A 26798-nucleotide genomic window follows, 5' to 3' on the forward strand; every position below is an offset into this window, starting at 1 on the left:
TTTCCAGCTGTCACAGGCAGCAAGCCAGTCCTCTTGGAGACACAGCCTTGCATGTGGCCATTAATGGATTTCTGCACCTGCACAGAGCCTTCCTGATTGGGGCTGGGGGAATCCAACTGTGCAGATCCATTGCAGGATAAAGGCACATAGCTATGTGATCCTATAGACCTCCCTTACTCCTGGAGCACATCTCAGGTCTACAATGTACTGGTAATAAGTCTTTTTTTTTGCTGTAGAAGTTTAAAAGCAGATCTGTTCTACTTCAGGCTACAACTACAGAATTACAAAATCAAATAACTATGTCTCGGCATGGTAATGTCGTAATTTCTCTTAAATAAATTGACTCCCCAGGAAGAGCTGTTATACCGAGAATGAACTTCATTTGTCATTTACAAATAAGTGAATTTCATAACAGCTTGAATGCCTTATGTTGAGCTGCTTATTTCTGATTTAATGAATAATGCAAGAACTGGAGGACACTTCATGGTGGGATTTTTTTGTTTTGCTGTTTAATTGCATAATTTGATAAAGCTAATAGATTTTAATAATTATGAAGTCAGAGACAAGCTCCTGTTGCCCAAATCAGTAGCCCACATGTTGTGAAACAAATAGATGTGATCCACACTTCCTCCAGCCAGTTGACTAGGGCATATATATAAAATTATGAAGCATCATTCAACTTGCAAAAAAATTGGGTATTTTTGTATGGAAATTAGATTCTGAGCACCAGAAGGCAGTTATCAAAAAGCACCATTTGCTTGGCTGCTGTAAACTGGCCCACTTCCCTCTCCCGTGGCTTGGATCTTGAAATGAAAGTAATAGTTACTTCTCACACTGCTGTGGTTCCAATTAGATACATAGCTATGCTGATTTTCACTACTTAAGTGTGGCTGGTTTTGATTGCCCTATTGCCCTAGGAAAATAATGCCCAGTATGTTGGTTATTTTTGTAACCGAGTTTGAAGCTGCTGTAGCATAGAAGCAACAGCATCCAAATGATCTCCTGTGCTATAATTATGTATAGTAGATGAGAACCTACTACTACACACTGCCAAGGGGAATTTGTTCTGAAATTGACTGTAAAGTGCTATGAAAACATTTCTTTAGCAAAGAGGTAATTTTCTTTTAAAAGGACTGTGTGCAGGCTCACTCCAAATTAGCTGCATTAAGGTAATCTCAATATTCACCAAGTAAAAGAAGTGTATGTTTTGTGTACAGATGCTCAGGGGCATCCTTTTGTACTGAAATGATGACTGCAGAACTAGTGACTGAAAGAACTCTCTTGTCGTGGGTGAGTTTTTCAGTGTGGGGTTTTTTGTTGTTTTTAAAAAATTTTTATTCTGATGTTATTTATAAAGAAGGAGCAGATCTTCAAAGTTGTCTGTGTTCCATCATCTTGCTTTCAGTGATGTAGTGCAATAATATGAAGCTTTTAGTTGGCCTGTAAGTTGTGACACTGCTACGTGTGTGTTAACTCCTTTTGCTCGCTGAACCAGTTATAAGGTCCCTAAATTGTTCTGCTCTCTCAGTTCTCACAACTGACAAGAAGAGCCTGCAGTGCCTGCAAGGACCCCCGAGCCATTCCCCTCTCCTGATCCCATTTATCAGGGGCAAGTTTTTTTACATCTTTACAAAGCTTTTCTGCTCAAGCAAGCCTGTCACCCTCAGTTTCTGAGCATTGCATTGAAGTGGCTTTGGTATCCAAAGACTTCCCTTGAAAAGCAATGTATGAAGTAGAAATTATGGTTGTTTTGTCTATGTAGCATGACAAGATGCTGTTTAGAAGGTGGTAAATAAGGCTTTAAAGCTTGAAAGCAGAGAGATTTGACAACTCAAAAATGGTAACTTCACAGAATTAAATGTCTTTGCACATGAGTATAGATGGGGTGAAAAAGGGAAGAAATATTCCTTAAAGGGGGTTCAGAGACTGTCAAAACAGTTTAGCCAAGGATGAGAAAGTCAGATGGTTTTCCAGTGCATCATAGTTATAAACTGTGCTGTGTTATTTCTGAATGATGTAGTAGTTTACATTTATAGTCTCAAAATCGTTATCAGTGATTTTTCTATTTCATGAAATACAGTGAACACTTTAGAAATGAAACACATCTTGGACTTGCTGGTTGTGTAAGTAGAAACAATCTGAGAATTCTTCTGTTCAAGGAGTCAATGAGCAAATTTGACAAGATCCATTTGAAGTTAAGGTTATAGTTGTATACACTTAAAAAAAAAGTCATATGTACCTTTCTACCTCTCACAGAAAACATAAAACCAGATAGAGTTAGAAATCTGAGCAATGCCATAAGATAACCCAACTTTAGTCATAATAAAAGGGATGCCCAGTGCATCATCTATGTATCCTTGAATCCTTCTAGATAAAAACATACTGATGTTCTAGTTTGGGTCAGGTCATTGCAAGGATATTCGGATATGCCCAATACTTGCAGATTACTTTAGTGTCATGTTGGTGTGTGTTCAGTTTCAAGAACTAATCAGAAGTACTTTGTAAAAACTAATTCAGTCTTTGCTTTAAGGTAGTTCTAGTGAACTGACATTGCTTTCAAAATTTTTAAACTTCATTTTTACTATTTATTTGTTCATTAAGCAGTCAAATATCAATGCTTACATAGACCTGAATTGTAAGGCAAGGCTTGCAGAAAAAAATTCAAGTTAAATTTCACTTGTTCTTCTGATTGCCACATTTCCTTTAGCCAAACCATTTCAATTGATCTTGAAAAGATGGTATTAGTATTCCCTTTTAATAGTTTTAACTGTTACAGTTGCAATAGAATTATTTATTGAAGAGTGTTTAACTGGGTATAACAAATTAATATTGTTTCAAGTGTCCTCCTATGTACATTTTGATTAAGATATGACTTGGAAGTTTAAAAATAGAGGCATATGTGTATTTTAGAATCCAGTGGAACTTGATTTTATGGAAGTGTGATGTTGAAATATTGGTGTGCACTTTTTATATAGGAAATTATGTAATCTAGAATTTTGAGGCATAAAATTCAGCAGGTGATTTCTAAAAGCCCTATAAGATTTAGGATCAGTTTGGATTTTAATTTTGTAGCTGAATAATAATCCTTCAGTGAAGTTTGAATGATGGAATGATCATACAGAGAATTCTTAAACACAGAGTAAGAACAGTTTTTCACTAGAGGATTTATCTCTCATGTCTAAATTTAGTCTATTTTTATGGAATATTTTATTATTAAAATAGTATTAAAAGCTCTATATTGACATCTGGATACTGCTTAATAACTGAAAATTTTCACCAAATATTTTTGGACTAATTTAGTTCAAAAAGAAAAATAAGCCTATTTTCCCAGTTGAATACAAAACATGTTTCTGATTTTTGTCAGGGAGCACCTAGATAAAGTTCTGTAAAACATGAACTTTGAAATATTTATATTTTAATACTGTATTATACATTTGCATCGATTCTCTGTTTTCTTCTGTTGGAAAACAAAGGAACTCTTAGTGTAAGGTATACTGGAGAAAATTATGCTTGCACCTCTCTTAAATAAAATAGACAACAGTACCCAATCTAGTCAGCTACTGTAAGGAAACAAGTGTTCTTTTCTACTGTCATTTTAAGTCTGTCCTGCCTTAATGCACACTGATGAAAAAAAAACAGCAGTGTGCTTTTCTGTTGTGTTCCAAACATGCAAAAATATGAGAATTCTTTGCCTTATAATTAGCACAACCGGCTCAGATAATTTTGATGCTCCTGACTAGGCTGCTGTCCTGCTTACAATGCTCCAGGACCCCACTGCAGGTCTGTTTCTAGACTTTTAGTAGGAGAAGAACATTCACCTCTTGTTTCTGCCCTTTCATCTGTGCTGCAGCCTGGTGTTCTGCTCACACCTTTCTTCTGCCCCATTGGGTATCAGCAGGCATTGTTTTTCTGTTCTTTCTGTTTGGAGACCAGGCACTTAACCTGGAGAAGAGAAGGCTCAGGAGGACCTCATCACCATATTCCAGTACTTAAAGGATGGCTACAAAGAGAACGGAAGCTTTGTCTCTTCAAGTAGCTACCTGGAGAAAGCAAAAAAAAAATGCTACTGGGGAGCCTTTACCTTGATAAATAATTTTTTTTTTATAGTGACAACAATAATCACTGTAACAAGCTCCTGAGGGACATGGTGGAGGCCCTGTCACTGGATTTTTTCAAGATGGGGTTGGATAGGATGTTAGGTAATCTCATCTGGTCTCCCTCTCTCATAGAATATTGGACCAGATGATCTTTTGAGGTCCTTTCCTCCCTGAGCAGTGCTGTGGTTGTATGAACCTGCTGCCCTTCAGAGGACAAGCTCTAGAAAGCAACATGCCAACTACATATTTGCAGTACCAAAACTGAAGTTTTGGAGGAAGAGCCGATGTGTGATTTTTGTAAGGAAAGCCCATGGACAGTTTCTCTGTGAGGCCTGGTGCTGCTCTGGGCCAGGAGCACCAGCCTCATGGCTGGCAGAGGTTGTGGCAAAGCCCATGGAAGTATCCGAGCCACTTTCCTTTGTGAATGGAGTGGCTGGGTGTGGGGTCCTGAAAAATGTCTGTTTTCTGGCTGTGGGCTTCTCAAGCTTCCCAAAACAGCAAGTGCGTGTGGGGTGAGTGGGTTTGCTTGCAGCTGGTGCGCTGGAGCGTGCCAGCCGGTGCTGCTGGCACCTGCCCTGCCAAGGATGTCAGCCCCAGCAATCCCCCAGGAGCTGCCAGGGGAGGTCTGTGTGATGCTGAGGTGCAGGACAGTTGTGCTGAAAGCCTCAGGGCTGCAGGAGCAGCATGCTGGATGTGGCACATGGCGTTCTGTTTGAGGGGGAAGCTTTTGAGGGGAGACAGGAGCTCATGCAGATTTGTGCTGAGAACTGAGAAGGTGTGGGGCGTGCCAGAGAAGGGGCATATATGCATAGGCAGAGCCTGAAGGCAGGGAGCTGGTTTTGGTGTAACTTGAATTATTTCAAAAAAGAAGGGGAAAGGTAGGGAGAGGGCATAGTTATGTATTTCTTGTTGTCTCTTGAATCCTAAGAGAGGAAAACTGCTTAGAATGAGAAGAATCTGCAGTACTCAGCATACTCATACTCTCTACAGCCACGCTCCATAAAGGTGGGAACAAGTAATGAGCCTGGTAACACTGAAGTGTCTGCTCAGAAGCATTGTATACATATTTGTATTTCTCACATGTATATAAATACAACTTGTTTTCTTTGCCAGGTAAAGTCTAAAAATAAGCATAGGGTAGCACTCGCCACCACTGAAGCTTAATGTGTGTATTGTTCTTTACACATCAAAATTCTTAACATGGCTATAACATGCTCAGTGCTGCCCGTTTGGCCAATTCCCAGTCTGCCTTGCACAAGGAGATTGTGGCAATAGTTTTTTCCATTGATACTTGAGAGAACTTTCCTGCCCATAAGACTATTTCTAAGCCAGGATGCTCACCAATTTTCAAGGTTAAATAAGCCTGCCATGAGATCTCCAATGAATAAACAAACACAAGAAGTATTTGACATGATAGATGTTTATGCAGCACTGCTATTTATCACTCTGCTTTTAGAAAACTGTTCCAGTTTTCATGGTTTTTGTTTTTCAATTTCTGTCCTCCCCCTTTGACCATATAAATGTATGTGGGAGGAATCTTATTTATCTAGTCACACAAATCTTTTTCTAAATCTTACTATTTACTCTTCATGCTGTAAATCAATCTAAAACAGCTGAGTAAGAGCTAATCCAGTCTTTGGCTCTTCATATAACAGTCAACACTTCTGATAGAACTCTGCCATTGAGAAAAGTAATCTTAAATTAATTATGTGCTCACTATACAAGGTATTTATATTTTTGCCTAGAAATAATTTACAGAGCGCTACTCACTGGTTCTACTGTAGAAGTTAGCTTTGTATAAATCACAGTAATCGACCTATTAATTTTTCACAAAGTGGGGAAAGTGCTTAGAAAAAACCTGCATCCACTTCCAGTGAGAGGAAGGAAGCTCAGTTGCCAACATCACTAGCTGCGGATGTATTTGTCCAAAGTAATTTTGAATGCAACTGAATAGCCCCTATTCACAATTTTTTTTAACTTCATGAGATGAGCGAAACATACATGATCTCTTCAAATAGTGTTTAGGAACATTGTCTTTGAGATTATCATGCTCTTTGCTTAAGTGGTTGTCAGAAACATCCTTAAGAGCTCCTCTTCAACAGAGAGAAGGAAATAATTGTGGTGTGGCAGTTATAGACAAGACTCAGGAGAGGCTATACTTTACTTTTTATTCAAAATGAACCCTGCAGAGTGTTTTCTGAAAACAATTCTTAATGCTGGCTGTGGTATTACAGTGGAAAAGAAGAATGATTTTGTTTCCCTGCTATTGTTTTTCTCAGCTGCACTGTGCAGGATATTGTGTCCCATCTGGTTAGATCTTTATGGTATTAGTAATGAGAGTTTGTAAAGCAGGCTGATTTCATTTTCACCTTGAATGCTTTCTATTTTCAAACTGAAACTTTTCATGTTTCCTCCTGGCTCTACCTTTATCAATTTCAGAACTTGCTGTGTTTGTATGAGGTTGTCCTGCTTTGTTTTGTTTTCATTAATATGTGGATCTTTAACTATCTATCACCTTGGACTTTTAGAGCTGCAGATTTTATTAGACAAGTAGCCCTGATCTTTTAGGTGAACTGGCATGATGGATTACATAGGGTAGGAATCTGCCCTTCAGCAGATGTGTGTTCAAAACACCCTTCATCCTAACTCTTGCTTTTTAAGGTGGCAAAATAAAAATACTTCATTTAATCTCTCAAAACCTGATGATTCTCATTGACATTCCAGCCTTTATTTTGGGAAAATGTTGATGAGCAGTATGTCCAAAAACTTAGGAAGAAGGTGAGAGGTTAATATAAAGCAAGGTGAGGGACCCAAAACATAGCTGTATAGGTTTAACATTTTCTTTCCCCTGAAGTTGTTTTTATCTGATCAATTCTCACTTATTAAGCAGGAACGGCTGCTGGTTTCTTGGGATGTGCACTATGGAGCTGAATAACTTTTTCTAACCATCTGTTAGCAGCTGATGCCTCTGTGCAGTGCGCAAATGATGGTTTCTTGGCTTCTGGTTACTTGTGCACCAGCAGCCATTTCTGTGTGTTAAAATTGTTTATTTATGCACCTCTTTTATGTATAAAGTGTTTGACCCAGCATGATTATAGGCAAGGGTAGTGGGCATGTGTTACTTAGTAAGATAGAAAAAGAAGAATGTACTATTACCATTTTTCAACAGTTTAATTTTCTGTCAAAAGTACTTCACTATTTCTTGTTAAAAAAACAAGAGAGAGAAGTAAATATCACTATACAAAGCTTGTTTTGTTTTAAACCAATTCTCATAACAGTTGGACTTGATGAGACATTTGTGTTTAAAAATACCTGACACCTGGTACACTACTTGCTGTTGACATAGCTATTGTTTTACCCAGTTGTTATCTAGTGGGCAGACTAGTTATCACCCCATTACCTTTTTTTAGTTGTTGTTGTTTAATTGTTGTTGTTTCATGTGGTGAAAAATCATCCTATTTTATGTCAGTTAGTGATTCTTGGAAGTCAGAAGTGGTAAAGAGCATGCAGGTTTCTGTTGCAGTAAAAGGGATGAGAAATAGAAAGGAGCCTGGGAGAAAGTCCTGTGGTTTTACAGGGCTGTTCAGTGATGATGTGCAGCTGTGCTCTCCATGTACGATGAAGGAGGTCCTGGGATGTGAGTTGCAGAGATGTGGAGTTGAGCACTTGGTCGGTTCTCTCATGTGGAACAAAGAAGTAATTCAGAGCTTTGGCAATAATGCAGCGGTTTCTGTGCTCTCTCCCTCAGCACTGCAGAGTGGGTAAAGCAGTGCCATGCCAGTAGGGTGGTGAGCTGAATCCAGGGACCCTGCTGGGATGGGCTGGAGATGGGGCTGCCAGCAACTCAGCCCAGAGTCTAAACCAGTCTGCAACCTCGGTTTGGATCTGTCCATGTGGTATTGGCCCCTTCTTCGTGCCACAGGTGTCTTCAAGGGAGTGGTGTCCTCTGTAAAAACTCTCGCAATAAAAGAGTTAATGTGGAGGGCAGAGGAGTACAAGGTAATTTCAGTCTACCCAAAACTCTTGTGCAGTCCAGTAGATCTTAAACTGTGTGACTGGTCAGGGTGCTTGGACCTCGGCTTTTGTAGGGACTCTTGAGATCTTGGTGTGTTTTGGTTTTTGCTTTGCTTGCAAATTCCTTTGGACTACTAACCCCTTCTGTTGTCCAGTATCTGTGCACTTTGTAAACAGTAAATTTGTAAGTAAGGGGTTTCCAAGTAATTTTTAATACCTTCAGCACCTATTTATCACTTGTAATTTAGTTTAGATTGCATAATTCATGGGATATTTTCAGTCAATCATATGAAACTTACCTGCTGCAGCCCATTTATTTTTGAGATAGAACATAGCAATAGGACATGTTTATATGTGGTAAATCCTAAATAAACTATATTGCAAACAGCAAAAAAAGTGATGAAAAGACAGTCTTAACTTGAATAAACTTGGTAGATTGCTGGAAGATAAAAAAGTCCACTGATAATTGTATGGTATTGCCATAACTGTGTTGCACGCTTGTACTGGTTTATCCCTGAGGTATAGCTGAGAAGATATTTTTTAAATAAAAACTTCTTTAGTTTTATGGGATCCAGAATAGGAATTGTTTTAATAATTGGTGATGTTCTTGATGTGAGGAAAGTTTTGTATGTGTTTCTACTCTGTAGCTGTAATGTCAGCTCTGGCAGCCTGAGACATGAACAGTCTCACTGGAAACCAGAGTGAGATGTTAAGAGCAAATAAAAGGAATAAATTAAAAATAGATACTCAGACAATGAGTTACTGAACTTGCAAGATTTAATGGTGCAAATGTCAAGAACTGAAGTACCACATGAAGCTAGAATTTTCTTACTGGTTTTGTGATATGAAAAGAAAAATAATCAGATAGGAAAGAACATAGTTTAGTTAGGCATTTAGTGCTGATATTGGGGCAGGGAAAGGTGGTAAGAGAGGTCATTACAAGAACTAAACCAGGCTTATTTTATGACTTTTTCGTGCAAAGTTTTAAGCTTTTGACTGTAAATTCCTACATTTTGGTGCCAAATAAAGCTACTTTATTTTTTTCATGGGATCAGTCAGGTTGAATTTTCAGCCAGTAATTGTTTTATTAAAACCACAACTGCAACGCATCAGAAAAGGGTGAGTGGGAGGAACAAAGGCTACAAGAAAATGTAAAAATAAATTTTAAATAAAAAATACCAGCTAACCAATATACAGACTAATTGTAGAGTTACAAAGTCTAAACGCACATTAGAGCCAACTAGCCTCTATCTTCTAAAATGTATAATTACGTTGTATTACAAGTAGATAATTTAATTGCTTAATCATCATTCAAGTGTTTTCAAAATTAATTAGAACAAAGTATTGCCTGCCAAGTGTATGCGACCTTCAATTCCTCACATTCATCACGCATTTATCTCTATTGAAAAGCTTTCTTTTTATCCCCACAAACTCATCCACACCACGTGTTACTAGATTATGTCATAGCATTAAATAAATCTGTGTGCCAAAAAAGTCAGGCTGCGTGATTAGATTTGGTGGATTCAGTGGCATCTCACATAGAAGGCTGAGTGGAAGTTCAGTCATTATCAATCTTAAACATTTATGCTACTATTCATTTGTGCAAACAATACTCTTTGTTTCCTTTTAGAGCTCTGTATGTTTCCTGCAAGTATTTTTTTCAAACTTATCTGTCTCCACTTCTCTAGCTGAACAGTGATATTTAATAAACTACAAGCATTCTGTTTCTCATTCTGCTTTTTATTAATGACCCAAAAGACATTACCACTGAAAATTATTCTGCCATTATTGTTGGTCAGTTTATCTTGGCAGTTTAATATTGTGACACTGGATTAAGCTTCTTTTACAGTTCCCATCTTATATGTTGTCTCTGCCTTTCTTTAAGCCTGTCAGTTTAAATGTCAGACAGTTAATTAGATGAATATCAGTATATGTCTTGGTTTGAAAAGACAAGTGTCTGCTGAGGAAGGCAGAAACCTCTCTAGAAAAGGAAAAATGTAAACTGCCCCCACCCTGTTCTTAATTACTATAATCCTGAAATCAAGGGGCTTTCAGGCAAAGATATGGGAATAACAGCTCCTTGCTAGGAAAATTAAAATAAAAATGCAGTAGTATAAAAACAAAACAAAAAACCCCACTGACAGTCAAAATACAACATGACATCCTGCTGGTCAGGGTGTTGATAGCAGTCTGATTAAATAGTGGCTGCAGTCCTCCTGGAGTGACCAATGTGGTTCTGTTGAAGGAGTGATCATGTAGAAGGGTGTAGTTTTCCTCTGGAGGTGCAGTAGTGGTGCAGATGGGTTCTGTTTTCTTCTGGGATTCCATCCAAAAAAGACTACTGGTGGTGTTCTGAGGCTCAGATTATACCCAGGTAGGAATCCTTGGCTCCTCCCCCTGGGTGGAGCATCTCACACTGGGATGATGTAATTTCATCCATGCAGGGAGACTCAGTGGCCCATTAACAGAAAATATCCCCCTGGAAGGAAGATGGGTCATGGAAGAGATAAAGAACTGCCACACCTGGTTTTAGCAGATGGTAATATAATACATACTTTTGGTTACATCTTGCATTGCAACCCAAGACAAAAGATATCCCGTGTCTTTTTCCTGAAATATTTAAACTGTGAATTTAAGTTTGTTTTTTGGATAATCTATGTCCTCTCATTTTTATTGTTACTTTGTTCTAGGTGAGTTATTAAGAAAACATGCAGAGGAAGCTAGAGCTATTTCTCTGAACTATTAGGTTATCAAAAAACATAATATGCAGATTTCTGTATTTGTACATTTGTATTCTGTACTTCTTTTTAGAAACTTACATGGGTTTTAATTTATTTTTTTGAGTTCTTGTGTGTTTTCTTTTTACCCAAGGCCATCATATTTGAGTAGCTGGGACCTTGAAGATAGAAAACCTTTATTGATGTAGGGCATTGTGTATTGAATATGCTGTATTTCTTGAGGTATGCAAATGAATAAGGGTTTGGATGCAGGTTTTAAGTGTCTTCCTACAATTTCAAGAGCTCAATTGTCTGTATTTCTTCAAAAAGAAATGAAATGTAGAGGTTCACACCTATTTGTCTATCCTTTCTTCTCACCAATAATTAGCTGTTGAAGCCATCAGTCAACGTCAACCAAATTTATCCTAAATGACAATCTAAAGGGTGCTGTGTTCATGCAGAGATAATAAAACCAGGTGATGCCACAGAACACAGTAATAGCTCACCTCTATGTTACATGGCCTAAAATTCATCACTTTCAGGAGGGAATTGTTTATGAATGACTGACCTCTGAGAGCACTTCAGCAGAGAATCTGATGTCAAGGCAAAGCCATGTGTAAGAAATGAGGTTTTCAGTGCCCTGTAGAGGGTTTTTGGTTTTTTTAAGTCACTTGTTTGAAGATTTTAAATTACCAGAAAAATAAAGATCTGTAGGCCAGATTTCAAGCTCTGTACTTATTTATAAATGAGAAATTTGCTTTGCAAAGTGCTACAAAATCATTTGTCAGAGTATACAGAGGCAGAAGGAATAAAGTAATAAAAAAATTTTGCCTTTGAACCAAATAGTTTTTCTTACACTGTGGTGGAAGACCCATATGAGCCTCTTAACAGATGTCTGTCATTTTGGACAAATATAAGCAACACTTTCTTTCTTAAAACATTTAAAATCATGTTCTGCTTGTTTTGTGCTCAGAAAGCATCTGGACACTGATGTTGAATTACTGACTAGCACTTACAGGCCAGCTTTGGACTTTATCCTGAATCAAGTCAGTCTTCTCCAGATGGCTGAAGGATCCACAGAAATACACCAAGAAATGTCATTTGATAAGTACCTGTATTTTCTTAAAAAGTTCTGTGCTGGGCCAGTGTGTCTGGTCTTTGAAATGCCTTCTGGTAACAGTAAAAACACTGTGTATAGAGGGTATGTGTATGTGCAAGGGCCTGTTAGTGTCTAAAGGCTCTAAAATCCTCGTGCCAGGGGAGCACTGTCTCTTTATGGACTTTTTAATTTGGGTTCTTTTTCCTTTGAACTGAAGATTGATGAGATGGGAGGCGAGTATTTTCTCTCGTTCGTTCTCAGTTGTTTATTTTTTCTTATCAGCATTACAAGGTACAAGGAGCTATGTGCACTATGATAGTAAAGGGGTAAAATGGCTAACAAAGATCTTCTTCAAGGTCTTTTATATGTCCATTTACCCAATTAACAGGTGCCAACTAAGTTATTTTTATTAGTGACCCAATGACCCAACACCTTTGTGCTGCACTACGGCATTTTCTACCCAATCACCTACTACTACCCAAAAACCCCTAGGAAAGAACATGAAGAAGAAAGAAGAAGGACAAGAGACAACACCCTAAATCCTCCATCTTGTCCCCTGCTCTCTAAACTACCTTAAACTCTAAACCTCAACCCATTCACCCAGTGATTCAAGAAACTTTCTAATCTACACATTTACACTTTTCTTATTTAACTTTAGCATTTGTTCTCATGTATCGCCATAAAAACATGCCCATGAATTTCATATTATATGAAATTCAGTGTTTCTTTGAATTCTAAAACTAAGTATTAAAAACAAGGGCATACACACTGTATCTCAGACTCCAACAGAGCACCAGCTGAGTCTCCATGGTTCTTCCTTGCAGTCCTGCTTCTGCACAGGACTTCATCTGGGTGAGGGCAGGGGCAGACTTGTCACAGCAGTGAAAGCTGTTGTTGACTGGATTATTAACTGTGTCTCTTGACTTGTTCCTCTGTGGGCCATGAAGGTCACAAAAGGTAGGAGACACCGGTGCAAACTGGAATTTCCCTCCAACCTGTGTAGTGTTGCCACACATCACTACAAAAGTTTAGGTGAATTTTGACAGAAAATACTGAATACAGGATCAGATCTCTGTGCTAAGCACTCCTTACTGCAAAGCTTAGTGACCCACTATGTTTTAATTGGCCTCTTTGTGTTGGCTAAGTGTGCTGTCAGTCCTGGACTTGATGTATGTTTTCATCTTAGCATATCATTTAAGCACTTTGCATACAGTTTAGTCACTTTATATTCTGATTTATCTTTTAATTTTATAAATTTTTGTAAATCTTTGTAAATACTCCAAATTCTTACCTGCAAAAAACCTCAACCTTCTTCTTTTTCAGACTTGAAAATCAGTGGATGCATAATCCACTCACCTCTCTTGTGTGTAAATTTTGAGTTTGGTAAATTATCTTTATTATTCTGTAGGTTAAAAGCTCCATGAATAATATGATTTGTGTTCTGAGTTTGCATAAACAACTAATAAAATTTATAGCTGGAACTCAGCGAATAATCTTCTGAGAAGTTGCAGATTAAACAAAGCTTTATCTTTGTGGTGGTAAAAAGTCAGACAATCTTTTTCACATTTGTTAAGGTATTGGATCTCCAAATAAATTCCACTTAAGAATCTCAGTTCACATAACTCTTTCAAATTATTCAGAAATGTTCAGCCTTATTTGTGTATCTGTCCATCTCCATGTTGTCTCTTGCCCTTGAAAAATAACCTTCCAAGTACTAACCTAATAGATCCAAGGTCTTCTGTTTCTGTAAAATGCAAACATTGTCTCTGTCAGAATGGAGCAGGATTTATGCAAGGCGTGGGACCAACATGTCTCAGTTCTCACTGTTCCCTCACTGACCTGGACTCCTTCAACAGGCTGCACCAGCCCCATGCATAAATGAGGTTGCCTGGATCAGTGTTAAGGCAGTCCCCACTTTGGGATATTTCCTAGACTCCTAGAAGCTCCAAGTAATTCAGACCCTTTAATACAGTTCAAGGATAAGCGTTGCATGAGGCTCTTGCTTTTGGAGCCTTGCCCTTCAGGGGGCTTCATTGGTTTCTAACAGAGATAGTTAAGACTTTCTGTCCACAATGGCTAATATTAAGTACTTGGACCAAGAGCAGTCATAATAAATGATCGTACAGAGATGCATACGTTACATACAAAAGGATGCATGTAAATATATTTTTGTTTTCTGGGGCAGGAAGGTTGCCAGCATGTGGTCAGGTCTCAGCAGTGTCTCGTAGGTGGACTTGCATGCACTGAAAGCTTTGGGCTTGGAATTTCTTGAGTGTCAGAAGCTCACAGCTAAAGGACAGGTAGAAAAGTAAGCAGAGGTCTCAACAAGGACATGTTAGTTAGGCTCTTGATGGAAGACCTACAATGATTCCCAGATGAGATGAGATAAATGCCAGAGGGAAAAGTTAATGTTGTGAATTGAAAAGGGTATTTGGATCACACTGCTGAATCATATGCTTTATTAAGAATTATGTGTAGAGGCCAAGACTGAAGGATGCAAAATCAGGAGCCTTGTGGAATGCACTTTGATGAATTGACTGTAAACGTAGTTAAAACTGTATGTCCATACATAACATTGTAAATATGAACTGTGTTGGTGTAGTTCATCTACTAAAATGGAAGAAAAAACTTCAAAGCAAACATTTAATTGTTAAAGCTTTTCTTCTCTAGGAGGATTTACTGTGCACTATCCTAGAATAAATTATTTTGATTTTGATAGTCAATGGGTGTTTTCCCTGAAATAAATAACTGGGAAATATAATTAGTGTGAAACACAGCAAAAGCAGCATTTAACTGTTGCTCATAAACATAGCCAAGTCCACAGAAGATGAAGTTCACTTGATCATGTGTGCTGTGGATTAATCAGCTTTGCTTCTTTTTATTTTGGAAGCTTTTGCCAAATCACAGGGAAAATGTGCTTTCTACATCTGATGCTGGTATAATACACTGTTTCAGCAATGCACAAGGTGTAGAGCAAAGTGGAGGTTATTTAGGTTAGTTCTTGATAGCTGCATGTCATGTTAGTAAGTCATCAACACTGCTTTTTTATAGAGAAATATATAAATGGAAAATTGAAAATGTATTCTTCTTTCATTAAATGCTTTATATTCACTTTGCTCACCACAAAGAACAGAACAGAAACATCCTGAAACTTTCTCCAAATCTTCACTCATGGAGGATAAAGCATAGTGGTAGGTGAAGATAATATTAAAAATTTAATTTTACCGTCTAGGGAAGAATATTTATACCTGCTGTGGTCGTAAAGGACACACTTGGCAACGCCTTACACCTCTGTAAACATTGTTAGGAGCCAAGTGTGTTTTCTTGGTTCTCTATCTGTATCTTTGCTGCAACTCAGAGCAAATTCCAAAGTACTGGTGAAAAGAAACTCTTTTGCAGGTTTTATTAAATTAGACTTTTAATGAAAACAAAGCTAGTAAAAGGAATCTGCAGAACTATCTCTGTACATACATGTGCAGTGGAAAGTTTATGGTCTATGTTGCACTGTACAAATTGCTACCTCTGAAATAGTCATCCACCATGCCTCTGTTGCCAAGTGTGAGCTTTTTATTTGTAGCTTGTTTTGTTTAATAATTTCTTCTGTGATTAGTCTTGATTTTTTTTAAGGACAGTTTGCGGGAGCATAGTGACAAATCCTTGTCATTTTCACTTCAGGCTCCAAAAGAAAACTCTGTCTGCAGTTGGTTTAGAAGCGAGCTGTAATCTTTTGGCATGCTTTTGTTTGGGTGCCTAGACATAGAGGTTAATTAACAGTTTGATTATAGGATTTTAAAAAAATGTTTATTGGCTGCCCCATATGCAGGCAGTCACTTGGCTGCAGAGATCCATGGCCTGCAAAAAGGCCACAGTGGAAGGCAGGATGTACAGAGACTGCTGGGGCTTCCTCCAAAATGCTGTCCTGTGACCCTTGAGTCAGCTGAAATGAGAGATTTGCAGCTGCTATGAGCTGGTGCTGTGAGAAGGAGCTCTGGCAGCACAATAATGGCCCTCAGCAGTGCACTTTAGTGGGCAGCTTGACACGTTCCAGGTAACTACCATGGTGGAAAAATCATTCCAACTTCCCTCTTCTCTGTGAAGCAAAATTTTAATGCTGGATGCTGAGGTGGGGGCTTGTGGGGTTGTCTGGCCTGTCTGGAGGCAGGACAGCCACGCAATGCAGAGGGGAAGGTGACTGAGTTTACGTGGCCCAAGAGCCTGAGCATGAAGACAGGAACTCAGCCCAGTGCACTCCAAGTTACCGGGTGCTCACCTCTGGGAAGCTCTCTGTTTCCTACAGGTTATATTTGCAAGTACTGACTCCCGCACCCCTCGGTTTTAAATGTGCATCGTGGAGTGCTGCTGTGAAGGTTTGATCAAGTGTTCAGCAGGAAAATGAACAGTGCAGCACCTCAGCTGCAGGTCAGCTCCTCGCCCGCCTGGGGCTGCGCAAGGCTTTGGCCAAAGCTCTTTCTACCTGGACACAGGAAAGCAACTCAGTGCTCCCTTCACTTTTGGTGTCTTTGTGCACTTCAGCAATCACTGCAGAGTGCAACACAGCAGTGACATTTGAAAAAATTACCAAAGCATAAGATCACTATTCAGTGCCACACACTACAAAGCCAATTAAGTTGAATGGGAAGTGGGGTTTAATGTGCATTTAGTGCACAAGCTAGCTGGAGGTGGAAGAAGTGGGTGCTTTCAGGTCTGCTCATGCTAAAAACACCTTAATTTCTCAGTAAAATGCTAGTGTTTTGCTAAACTCTGGTTATATAATACCCAATAATCAATATATAACATCAGCAGATGTTGATACATAGATGTGTATTGTCAGTCCAGAAACACTTTTAATTAGAAATTGAATTGTGCTACAGTAGACTATACACATAAATACAGCTATAAATGCTTATGTGTGTTAAATCTGGGAGAAAGACACCGTCAAGCACTGGTTAAGCCTCCAGACTTCTTTCTGCCTGAGGGATTACAGAAGCACATAAATAAAAAATCAGTGTAGAGCACACATTGGACACAGTGTTGCTGACTACATCTATGCACGATAGATGAAAAAACTTTTTTCTTGTTTGTTTTGGTTACAAAAATTGTTAACAATAAATGGAATTTCTTTCATTTTGATGTATATGTTCCTAAAATGAGGCTGTTTGGGTTGAGTTTACTGTGATGGAGAAACAAATTTATCTGATACTAAAAAGTTTCCCTTAGATAATTTGGGCAAAATAACTGTGACTTGGAGGTTATTGTCGTACAGTGAGGCTTTTACTTGCAGAAGTCAAAGTGAAGTGAACCAGACAAGCAGTGCCTACAGTATTTATAGCTACTCTCATTCCAAAAAATGAATTTTCTATTCAATATGATAGTATATGAGTGATACGACCTTTTTTTCAGACTTGGGTGGGGTAAGCATGGGCTTACTGATCCTAACAAGGTATTTCCATATTTTCTGTTTTAACACAGTCATTCTGCTGAAGTCAGTGAAACTAGTGTTTCTGTGCAAGTTTATCAATGCATAAATTGTAAATACAAGTTGGGACTATTGCTGATTCAGGAGATAGGCAGTAAGTGAATGAGAGAAGAAAAGTATTTCAGTCATGGAAAACAATTGTTTAATTTATAGTGTTCTTTAAACTTTAGGGCTTGGGGTTTTTTTTTAGTATAAAATTTCCAGCTAGTGCCACCTTGACAAACCCGAGAAGCTTCAAAATGTTAGTTGCGAATTAGAGTATTTTTGTATATATGTATTTTTTTATCCTTTCCAGAATGCACTATGTTTCCTTCTAGAAAGTTGCTGGATAGGCTATAGAAGGGAATATCCTACTTACAGATGGCAAATGGGTCTGGGGTCTAGTGGTGTCTGAAAAATACAGATGTAAATGTTCATGTGTGTTAAATACGTGAGAAAGACATTGCCAAGCACTGGTTAAGCCTCTGGACTCCTTTCTGCCTGAGAGGTTATGGAAGCACATGAATAAAACATCAGTGTAGAAAATGTGGACACAGTGCTACTGCTTGGTGCGGGTTATGTGGGGGGCTGTGTAGCTGGGACCTGTTCAGTAAACCAAATAAATAATAACACTAGATTAATTATCTAGTGTTTGCATAAGTAAAAACATTCTGCTAATGTATCTTACCATTCTCTGGGTGCTCTTGAGGTGCATCTGCTGTGTCTGCCTGATACTGGAATCTCCTTGGGGCACTGTTAGGGCTGCACACACATTTGTACACAGTCCCATGGAGCTGATTAGGTGTCTGTGGGCTTATGGAAAACTGATATCTGCCATTTATATTTTAGCAATTTTTTCCTCCCCGTGCAGTAATTAAGCTATTTCTGCTCATATACATGATCACAAAATTACCTATATGGACCCCATGTATCATTTCAAGGTTATTTGGCCAGTATTTTGGAGCAATTTCACCATAAACTTAAATAAGCATACCAGTAGGATATATTTTGCTACTGCAGTCTTAGTGTAAGTATGTTTTACAGTTGAAGTTCTTCATTAAAATGGATAACTTGAAAATTCAGGGTGGGGAGCAGCAGTATAAGGCAGGTGTCCTAGTTGTTTAATCAGGGCATGCAGTCCCTGACAGCTTCTCTGTTCTATCTGCCAGGCCACCTCTCAGGCAATTAGCCTGGGGTTCTGAAATGTCACCGTGTTTGGCAACTGTTTGCTTTTAATGACTTCATCCACTTAACATCTTTATAACAACAAATAGCCATCCTGGTATTTTAATTAGACAAAATGGAAAATGCTCCTTTTTCTTTTCTGGTTATATTTGAAAGCCAGCCTGGCAAATAGAAAGTTAGATATCTGAAACTGCAGAAATTCTGATTCTTTGTATTAAGATTTTTGAATGCAATAGAATAGAGAGCTTTTTTAATTAAAGAAAATGTAGAAAAAGGTAATTATCAAAAAGGACAACAATCCAGTAAATTTTACTGAACCTACCTGCAAAGCTCTTGTGGTTCATGCATGTTGCCTCTACCTGAAAGCCTCTCATCTATATAATAATTAGAATTTAAAGAAAGTGCCTTTTATCAATAGAAAGTGCCATCCAGGTACAGTCAAATGCAGCTTTGTAACTATTTTCTCCCTGGAAGTATAATTAAGAGCTGAAAACTTGAACATTTCTTTATTCAGAAATACCGAGAGGGAAACGGTGATGGGTGGAAAACGTCTGTTCATTATTGTCTCAAAGAGCAGTCCCAAGGGAGACAAAGCAGGTTTTAGGGAGCAAAACATCAATTTTATAGATGAAGATTGTTATTTAAAACAACAGACTTTGCCAGCAGAACAGTGCGTGTAAGTGCAGTGATGTCTCGGGCTCGTCTGGCTCCAGGCAAGGCCACGCATTGGCAGAACTGCATCCAAACTGGGAATGTCACTGATTCAGCAGCATTAGTGTAGATGACACATACTGTGGCAAAGGTCTAAAAGTGTTGGACTATGTGAGATAGAATGGACAAAGGTCTAAATGTGTTGAGTGTGGTCATGCAAGATGGCCAAAGGTCTTGGTGTGTGGAGCACTGTACGTAGAGCTGGTGTCAGATGCCAAGATGACTTTTCTTCCCAGCAAGGGCTTCAATATCTGCTATGTATAAATACATTGTGAAACCAAATACCATGGGGTATTAAAGAGGACAGATGGGGATGTGGTTTCAATAGCAAAGTGGAAAAAAATAAAAATTAATAGAGACCTTACTTGCTGACAATTACTCAGGTGTGAACTTCAGGAGAGGAGATGCTCAAGAAGCCTGTTGGTCCTTTTGAAATGTAGTCTCAGCTTCCAATAACCTGCCCTGCTTGAATACCGGTTTTCTCACCAAAACAGGATACAGACTTCAGAAGACAGAGCTTGGCTTGTGTCTCATCAGGAGAGGACAGCCTTCCTGTGTCTCGAGGAAGCACCAAGAGGCTTTCACAAGCGCACAACAGAGAAGTGGAAGAGTGAAACGTAGCAGTGTGTGTGGACATGTTCTGGTGTTGTTTCATCAATCTGAATAGGTTTGCCTTGCCCATAAAAAAGGGTTGAAGCGGTGATTAATGTGTTGGGGTTTACTTCTGTGAATATTTATTTTCCAGTAATATGGAAGTATTGAAGGAATCCTGCAACATTAGCTGTTACATGTTGCTGCAGGTCTGCTGCTGACATTCAGACGTTTTACGTTATGGTCTTTTTCTTTAGAAATGCTCATTGTAACAAAGTCCCAGATGAACAGCTGGCCTTCCTCAATCAAAAAAATGAGGCACAATCTCAGGGAATTAGCCCAGTGCATGCCCCTGAGAGTGGGGACTGTGCAAAGGAGACTTTCAGGGAGGGTTGGGAGATAGACTAAGAAGTAGAAGCAATTTGTATATGTGCATTTCCTGAGAGTAAAATCTTTGATGTTATTATTTGAGAAGTTTCCTTATTCCTCTGCAAGCCTGGGAATAAATGTTTATTAGGGACTTTTCTGCCAGTATCCCCTTGTATTCATTACTCTGGTTGGCAGCAGAACAACCAGCCTGCATTTACGTCTTGACTCTTAAACATGTTGTTAGCTGTTCCGTGCCTCTCTAAGTGAGGGATCAGAGGCTTAGCTGTAAATATGAGGAAGGCTCAGGATAAAGCTGCGTATACAGATTTAACCCGAGGTCACGGCTCAGTGACAGCGATTTCACCGCGGGGTTTTGTTGTTCATTCAGAGCTTCTCCTGCCCTCTGCTGGCAATTCCCTGTTGCGGGACAAGGAAGCCCTTACACCATTCCCGGCATAGTTACCTGTGCCAGCTTGCTGCTTGCAGTCTGCCAAACGGAATTTGAATTCCTGTCATTAATGAAATGCCACAGGTAACTTCTGTGCCCACTGCATGTATAATGTTATATGAAGGTGCATAAATTATGGTAGTTTTGGCCTTTGAAAATAATCCCAAGGTGCAGGCTATCACCCAGGGATAGTCATTCTGTCCTTCAAAACTGTGTTTACTTTCTGAATGCAAGAAAGTTTCTGATTTTTGGCAGGCCTGCTGATTTGCAAAGTCAAGTACTTGAGTTAAATTCCAACATTGAGGATGCCTGTGCTATTTTAATGCTACTCTTGCCATCTTGTGTTTGATGCCTATATGTGTTAGAATGCAGTTTTCCTCCACTGTTTTTTTTTTTTTATTTGTTTTTGTTTTCATGTTGGTGTATTGTATATGCAATGAACAGTAATTCCATGTATTTGTAGTTTCACTTGTGACGTGGCCAAGTGTGGAGTGCTGTTCTCCAAAGAAACCTTCAGGTATAGCTCAGTGTACTTTTCAGTTTCAGAAAGAAATGAAGCAAGAAGCACTAATAACTTTGAACTTGGTTCAACTCGTATGCATTGAATTAATATGCAAAGGGACCTAAAAGGAAAAAATGTAATGTATATGTAAGAGCAGGCAAAATAAAGATGGTACAGGTTGTTTCAATTTGGATACATTCTTGTTTCTTAAATATGTGATGTTACAGCCTTGATCATCTTTTAGTATTTTCTGAATTGGGTTGAGATATTCAAGTGCTTGAGAAAACCAATCTGAAAAATTGTGCATCAGCTTTGGAGCAATGGGATTGTGAGCAAGGCTTTTGGATCCACTTCTACCAGTTGTGTTTGTGAAGCAATCGAAGTAGAGATGAGTTAGCTGTGATTTTATTGGTAGGCATAATGGGAGGTATTTTTGCTGGTAGGTTACTCTAAGCCAGGAGAGTGATGGAAATCAGTGCAGGATTTTGTGAACATAGTTCATGGACATGAACTCTCCTGCTGTTCCTGTCCATCCCTCCATTTATCCCCATTCTAGTTTCTGTACTTGAGGTTCCACCTCTCCATTTGAGTTAAATCCTTTGCCACAGAAGACCTTAACTCCTGCCTCTGCTTGTTTCTTTCCCTTTCTCCAGCCTCCTTGTTCCTAAGCTCAGTCTTCCATCTTCGGGCTCTCGATCCATCTGGATTTCACACCCCTCTGCTGCTTCTAGACTGAGTTGTAGACTTCACGTTTGTTTGACTTTAAGACCACTGAAAAACTTTTCTATTGGAGCTGTAAAATACCTATGCTGATTCATCTTCTTGGCTACTTGTTGCAGGTTCCTTCAAAGCAGTTACAAACCTTTGCCATTTTTGCTTTACTGAGCTGCCACCTCTTGTCTCCTTCTTTCTTGTCAAATCTGAAAATAAATGTCAGCCAAGTGAGCAAACAAGTGGGCTAGTATGGAAGTAGGATGAGTCTTTGGTAATAAATAAATAAATATGTATTTGACCCACAAATTTAGTTGTAATTAACCAGCTGGGAGCTATAATCACATTTTTCCAGGAGCCTGGCTGCCTTCAGGAAGTCACAGCCTGTGTGTGCTGAGGAGGATTAGAGATGGTCTTTGAAGGTACTGCTTGGGGAAGAAGCAAGCTGTTATTGTAATGAGGGACAGCTGAGACCCTACCTTTGTCACCAGACACCAGGGGCCACCGAGGCTGGCTCTCAGCCTTCCTACAGAGCTGTGCATTTTATAGAAAGGTACTTCCTATGCAAACTCCTTGCTCCTACAGACAGGATGCCTTTGGAAAGGAACCTGCAAGTGAGACTTTTCAGGAAGGTAGTTGTGGTTACAGTTGATATAATTTTCCATTTGTATTTATCTGATAAAATTGACAAGTGCAGTTCTTAGAGCAAAAGGAAGGGGGACTTAATTAGAATTCAGTAACTCAGCAGGGAGTCCAGATTATGATTGCAAATGATGTAAACTGTACTGTGAGACACCATGCCTGTTTGCACTGCAGCACTGCTCAGACCTCAGGAGATCCTGGGAAGAGAGGGTGCTGGAGGCCCTGTCAGCTGTTTTAAGGGGATACCATCCCCTAGAGTCTGTCAAAACACTTGTTGGTGGCCTTACTCCTGCTGTTGCAGAAAGTCCATCTTAGGTCCCTTTGGTGCTTGTTCCAGGGCATGCAGGCAGGTGACCCCAAGGCACCTGGTGTGTCATTCTGTGCCTTCCTGCCTCCTTAAATTGGGCTTTTCCAGCTGCTCATGCTGTGCAAAGTACTGGGGTGTCTGGATCCGGGTACAAAACATCCTTAGGCAGCCTCCTCCCAAATAACTATCCTACTTTTAGATACCAACTCCAGGAGGAAACAAAGTGTTTCCTGCCTGGTAAAGAGGGCTGCTGCTTCTGTAGTCTCATCCAGCAGTAATTGCTGGTTGTGGAAATGAGCTGGTGCTGAGCAAGCAAGGGAACTGGGGGGCTGTGGTCAGCCATAAATATGAAGGCTGCAACTCCACATAGCTGCTTACTGCTTTTCTGAGCTACCTTTTCCTTTCTAGGCAAAAAATTTAAAATGAACTTATTAACAAAGATAAATGCATGTTAATTGCATCCTTATGGTTTTTCCCAAGGAAGTTTCATGTTTTGAAACAAGCACTAACAGCATGCTTGTTTGCTCTGAGAAGAGGAGTCAGGCATTTACACTGAGGAACCGTGCTTGGAGTTCTGCAGTAGGTGGGAGACTGTGCTCAAGAGGTACCCAAATCCCAGCTTGTTAACCCACCCACATGCAAGAGCAAAATTGGTTTTGTTATTTGGGTTGTTAAATGCAGTAGTTATGATTTCTTTTTGATGGATTCTTTTAATTTCTTTTGGATCCTTCTTTAGTTTTGCTAACAGCTTTTTAAGGTTTTTTTTTTTTTTTTCCCTCCCTCTGCCTTCAGCTATTGATGGATTTCTAAAAACTGATGAAAGACAAAGACTGGCAAAGGAAAGAAGAGAAGAAAGGGAGAAATACCTTGGTAAGTTGGCAGGAGGTGTATGTATTATTTACATATATGTTTTGATAGGCTTAACTAACATAGCCTTTTTTGTGTGCTGAATTTTTACTCTTGTTGTTCAGTCTCTTCCTAGTCTTTATCACTTTTTTAAACTTAAATTATAAGAAATAATCCGTCTTTCTGAATTTTCAGTCAAATATTTAATATTTTATATTTGCAAGTTGACTTTCTTCTTTGATTTGTAGGCTTTGAATAGAGGTTTATGTTCAAGAAACTGCTGTTATCATCCTGGTTTGTGAAAATACCAAACAAGCCTTGAATAGTACTCAGAATAATATACAGGATGATTTGATAAAGCAGCCTCAATTTTAATCTGTTTGGTTTTAGCCATATTGAAATACATAATAGAGTTGTTAAGTACAGCATTAAAGTATGTACTTTTCTGTAAGTTGTAAAATGGTTAATCTTTCAGGAGGATGATAAAAAACATTATTCAGTTCCTGAATAACATAAGCAATGATTTCAGCTTTTGTTTAAAACTATCAGTTATTTTTAATCTATTAATAAGAACAGGGAAATGTTGAGAGAATTATATATGTAAAAAGTATAAATTTATATTTAAGGAGAATGAGTGTGTACACAATTAAAATATGCATATGTATGTGTCTGTGTATTCATTCATACATACATACATGTATATATATATCCGCACACACAAATGAAATTACCAGTTCAACATTGGTTTGGACTTCCTATATCTCTCTCTGTATATAAAAAAGAGTTAACTTCACTTTTCCTTATTGTAATGATAACAAAAGTCAGTAGCATTGCTCATAGAGATTACCTGAGAATACCTAGCAGAAGGAATTGTCAGTGTTTTATGATTTTTGTAAAACTTAAGATAAGCATATATTTTGAGAAAATAAATTTGTCAACTAAACAAGTATGGGCATCTGTCAAAAGAATTATAGGAAAACTGCTTTTCTTGCATTAAATAAACAAACTGTTGACCATTTCTTTGCAAAATCTGGGACTTGAGACCAGTGGCTTGACATTTTTCATTACCATGGGCTTGGTCAGCATGATCCCTTTTGGTAGTTCCGGTGAAAATCTGCTGCTCTTTAGTACTTGCCTGAGCTTCTGTCTATCTGGGGCTTACTTGTCTTCCAGGTATGCTCAGTGTGGGCTGTCTCTTTGTTTCTTCTGATTATCCTTCCTTTTCTGGTTCTCAAGAAAGTGATAAGGTGATTAGATTGGAAAGAACTTGGAGGAGAAGAGATGAGAAGGAAACTGAAACCTGGAGATTTTGGGAATGGTTGGCCCAGGGGAGATTTGGAAGGTGGTGTCTGCAGTTTTCTCTCAGACATCAAATATGCCTCCTGGAAACATATTTCTTCATGGTTAAGACCATTTCTGTAATGGGGAGCTTTGGATTTCGGTCACAGTTTGACTGTGAGAATTTTCTTTTAGAAGTTCAGAAAAAAGCAGTGTGTTCCCCCAAATGTCAGATCCTTAAGCAGTCAGCAGGTACTATGTAGCAATATGAAGTTACTTTTTCACCCAAGCCAAAACTTCAAACAATCAGTGATTTAGCATCCCTAAATTAAGCAATAAGAATTGTATGTGTGTCCATGATGACAGAATTGTTTACTTCTCTGTCCAGAATGAGTCCCAGGTTTCACCTACTTACTCAGAAGGTAATCTTAGCACAATCTCTGGACGCTTCACATTATTTTTGGTTTTTATAAATTCCAGCATGCTTTTTTCACCTGCTCTACCAGATGTGGCTAGCAGTTAGAATAATTAATGCCTGGTCACTTGTTATCCACTGTCTCTGAGGTAACTTTTTCTGTTGACAAGTCTGAACTTCATGCATTTGATCCAAGTTCGCTGCATCACACCCCTCATACTGCCCTGTCTTGAGTGGGGAGGATGAGTGGATTTTCATAAGACAAAAGGGGAAGACAACATCAACTCTATTTCTAGCAAGGATAAGCTAGGAGGTGTTCTGGAAAGCAGGCTGGATTTGAGGAAGAAGTACTGTAGAAAGATTCTGTATTCAAGGGAAATAAATGGAATGTTGGAAAAGGATCTGGGTTTTGGGAGGACTCTGGCTTTCACCCGGGTGAATGAGGGTGGAGTGGGCCTAAGAGGGAAGGAAAGTCACAGCTGTGGTTAAAGAGCCTGGAGGCTGAGGGGAAAAGTCTGATCTGAGAAGAGGCATATGGGATGACTGGGCATGAGCCTAGAAATGATGGGAAGATAATATGAGAGAGTTAGATGGGTGATGATGTGCTGCACAAGGAAACAGGATCTGAAGAATTGTCTGAATAAATGAATAGGAAGAAAGACTAGCTCTTGTATAAACAGTGTTAATTCTGGCTTTCCCTGACTTTTAAATTCTTAGCCTGGCAATATTTCTTCTTTGATATTGGCTGTATGTGTGTTGGTATGTGACACTACAGGCTTGTGTGTATATAGGCATGCTTACTGAGCTCCTCTTTCCTCCCCTTTTATGGAATACACTTGCATGGGAAATGGATTTTTTGTCTCAATTTGCCACATTAATTCCTGCTACGTCTTCTATATACACCTGAAGCAACAGTCCAGTATCTATTGTTGTAGTCTGAATTTCTGAAACATCAGGGTAATGTCCCATGAAGATTATTGCTCCAGTTGGAATAAACAGCTGGGCAAAACCTCAGTAACAGAAGCAATTTTTTTTCCATGTAAAGAGGCAGAAGTTGGGTAAAGATGTAGGACCAAATAATGAGCTGAAAGATGTATATTCAGAACTTCATAGAAAACTTAGCATATATTTTTTACATGTGTGTATTTTAAAGGCAGCTCTATAACAAGAAGGATAGTTTTGAAGAAGTCCCAAGGGCTTTTGCTTCAACGTATACAGCCGATTTCCTTCAAAACTTACTAGGAACAGTATGTCTGAAAAAATAATTTGGCTTTAAGCTTCAGAGGGACTTGAAACATTAGAAAAAAATTCGCTAAACTGTTCTGTACACTGTTTTTACATAAGTAAGGAGTACAAACTGGTACCTTATGAACAACGGCTTTCCTATTTATTTATTGAGAAAATCACTTAA

The 26798-nt window shown here is 38.8% G+C and overlaps 1 protein-coding gene across 5 annotated transcripts in view; it reads left to right on the forward strand.

Moving 5' to 3' along the window:
- MAP7D2 (MAP7 domain containing 2) overlaps positions 1–26798 on the forward strand; it is an 82725-nt gene that overhangs the window by 22545 nt on the left and 33382 nt on the right. For 4 of the 5 annotated variants that reach the window (XM_015640029.1, XM_019008052.1, XM_015640070.1 and 1 more), the window contains exons 1-2: positions 23347–23452; positions 23641–23718. In XM_015640029.1, coding sequence (XP_015495515.1) covers positions 23362–23452; positions 23641–23718 — 169 coding nt within the window. In that variant the 5' untranslated portion in view covers positions 23347–23361. Of the gene's footprint in view, positions 1–23346; positions 23453–23640; positions 23719–26798 lie in introns of those variants that run through there. The other variant, XM_015640061.3, reaches the window with a different exon arrangement.

This window comes from Parus major, chromosome 1 (genome assembly GCF_001522545.3).
Source record: "Parus major isolate Abel chromosome 1, Parus_major1.1, whole genome shotgun sequence".
NCBI classification, from domain to species: Eukaryota; Metazoa; Chordata; class Aves; order Passeriformes; family Paridae; genus Parus; species Parus major.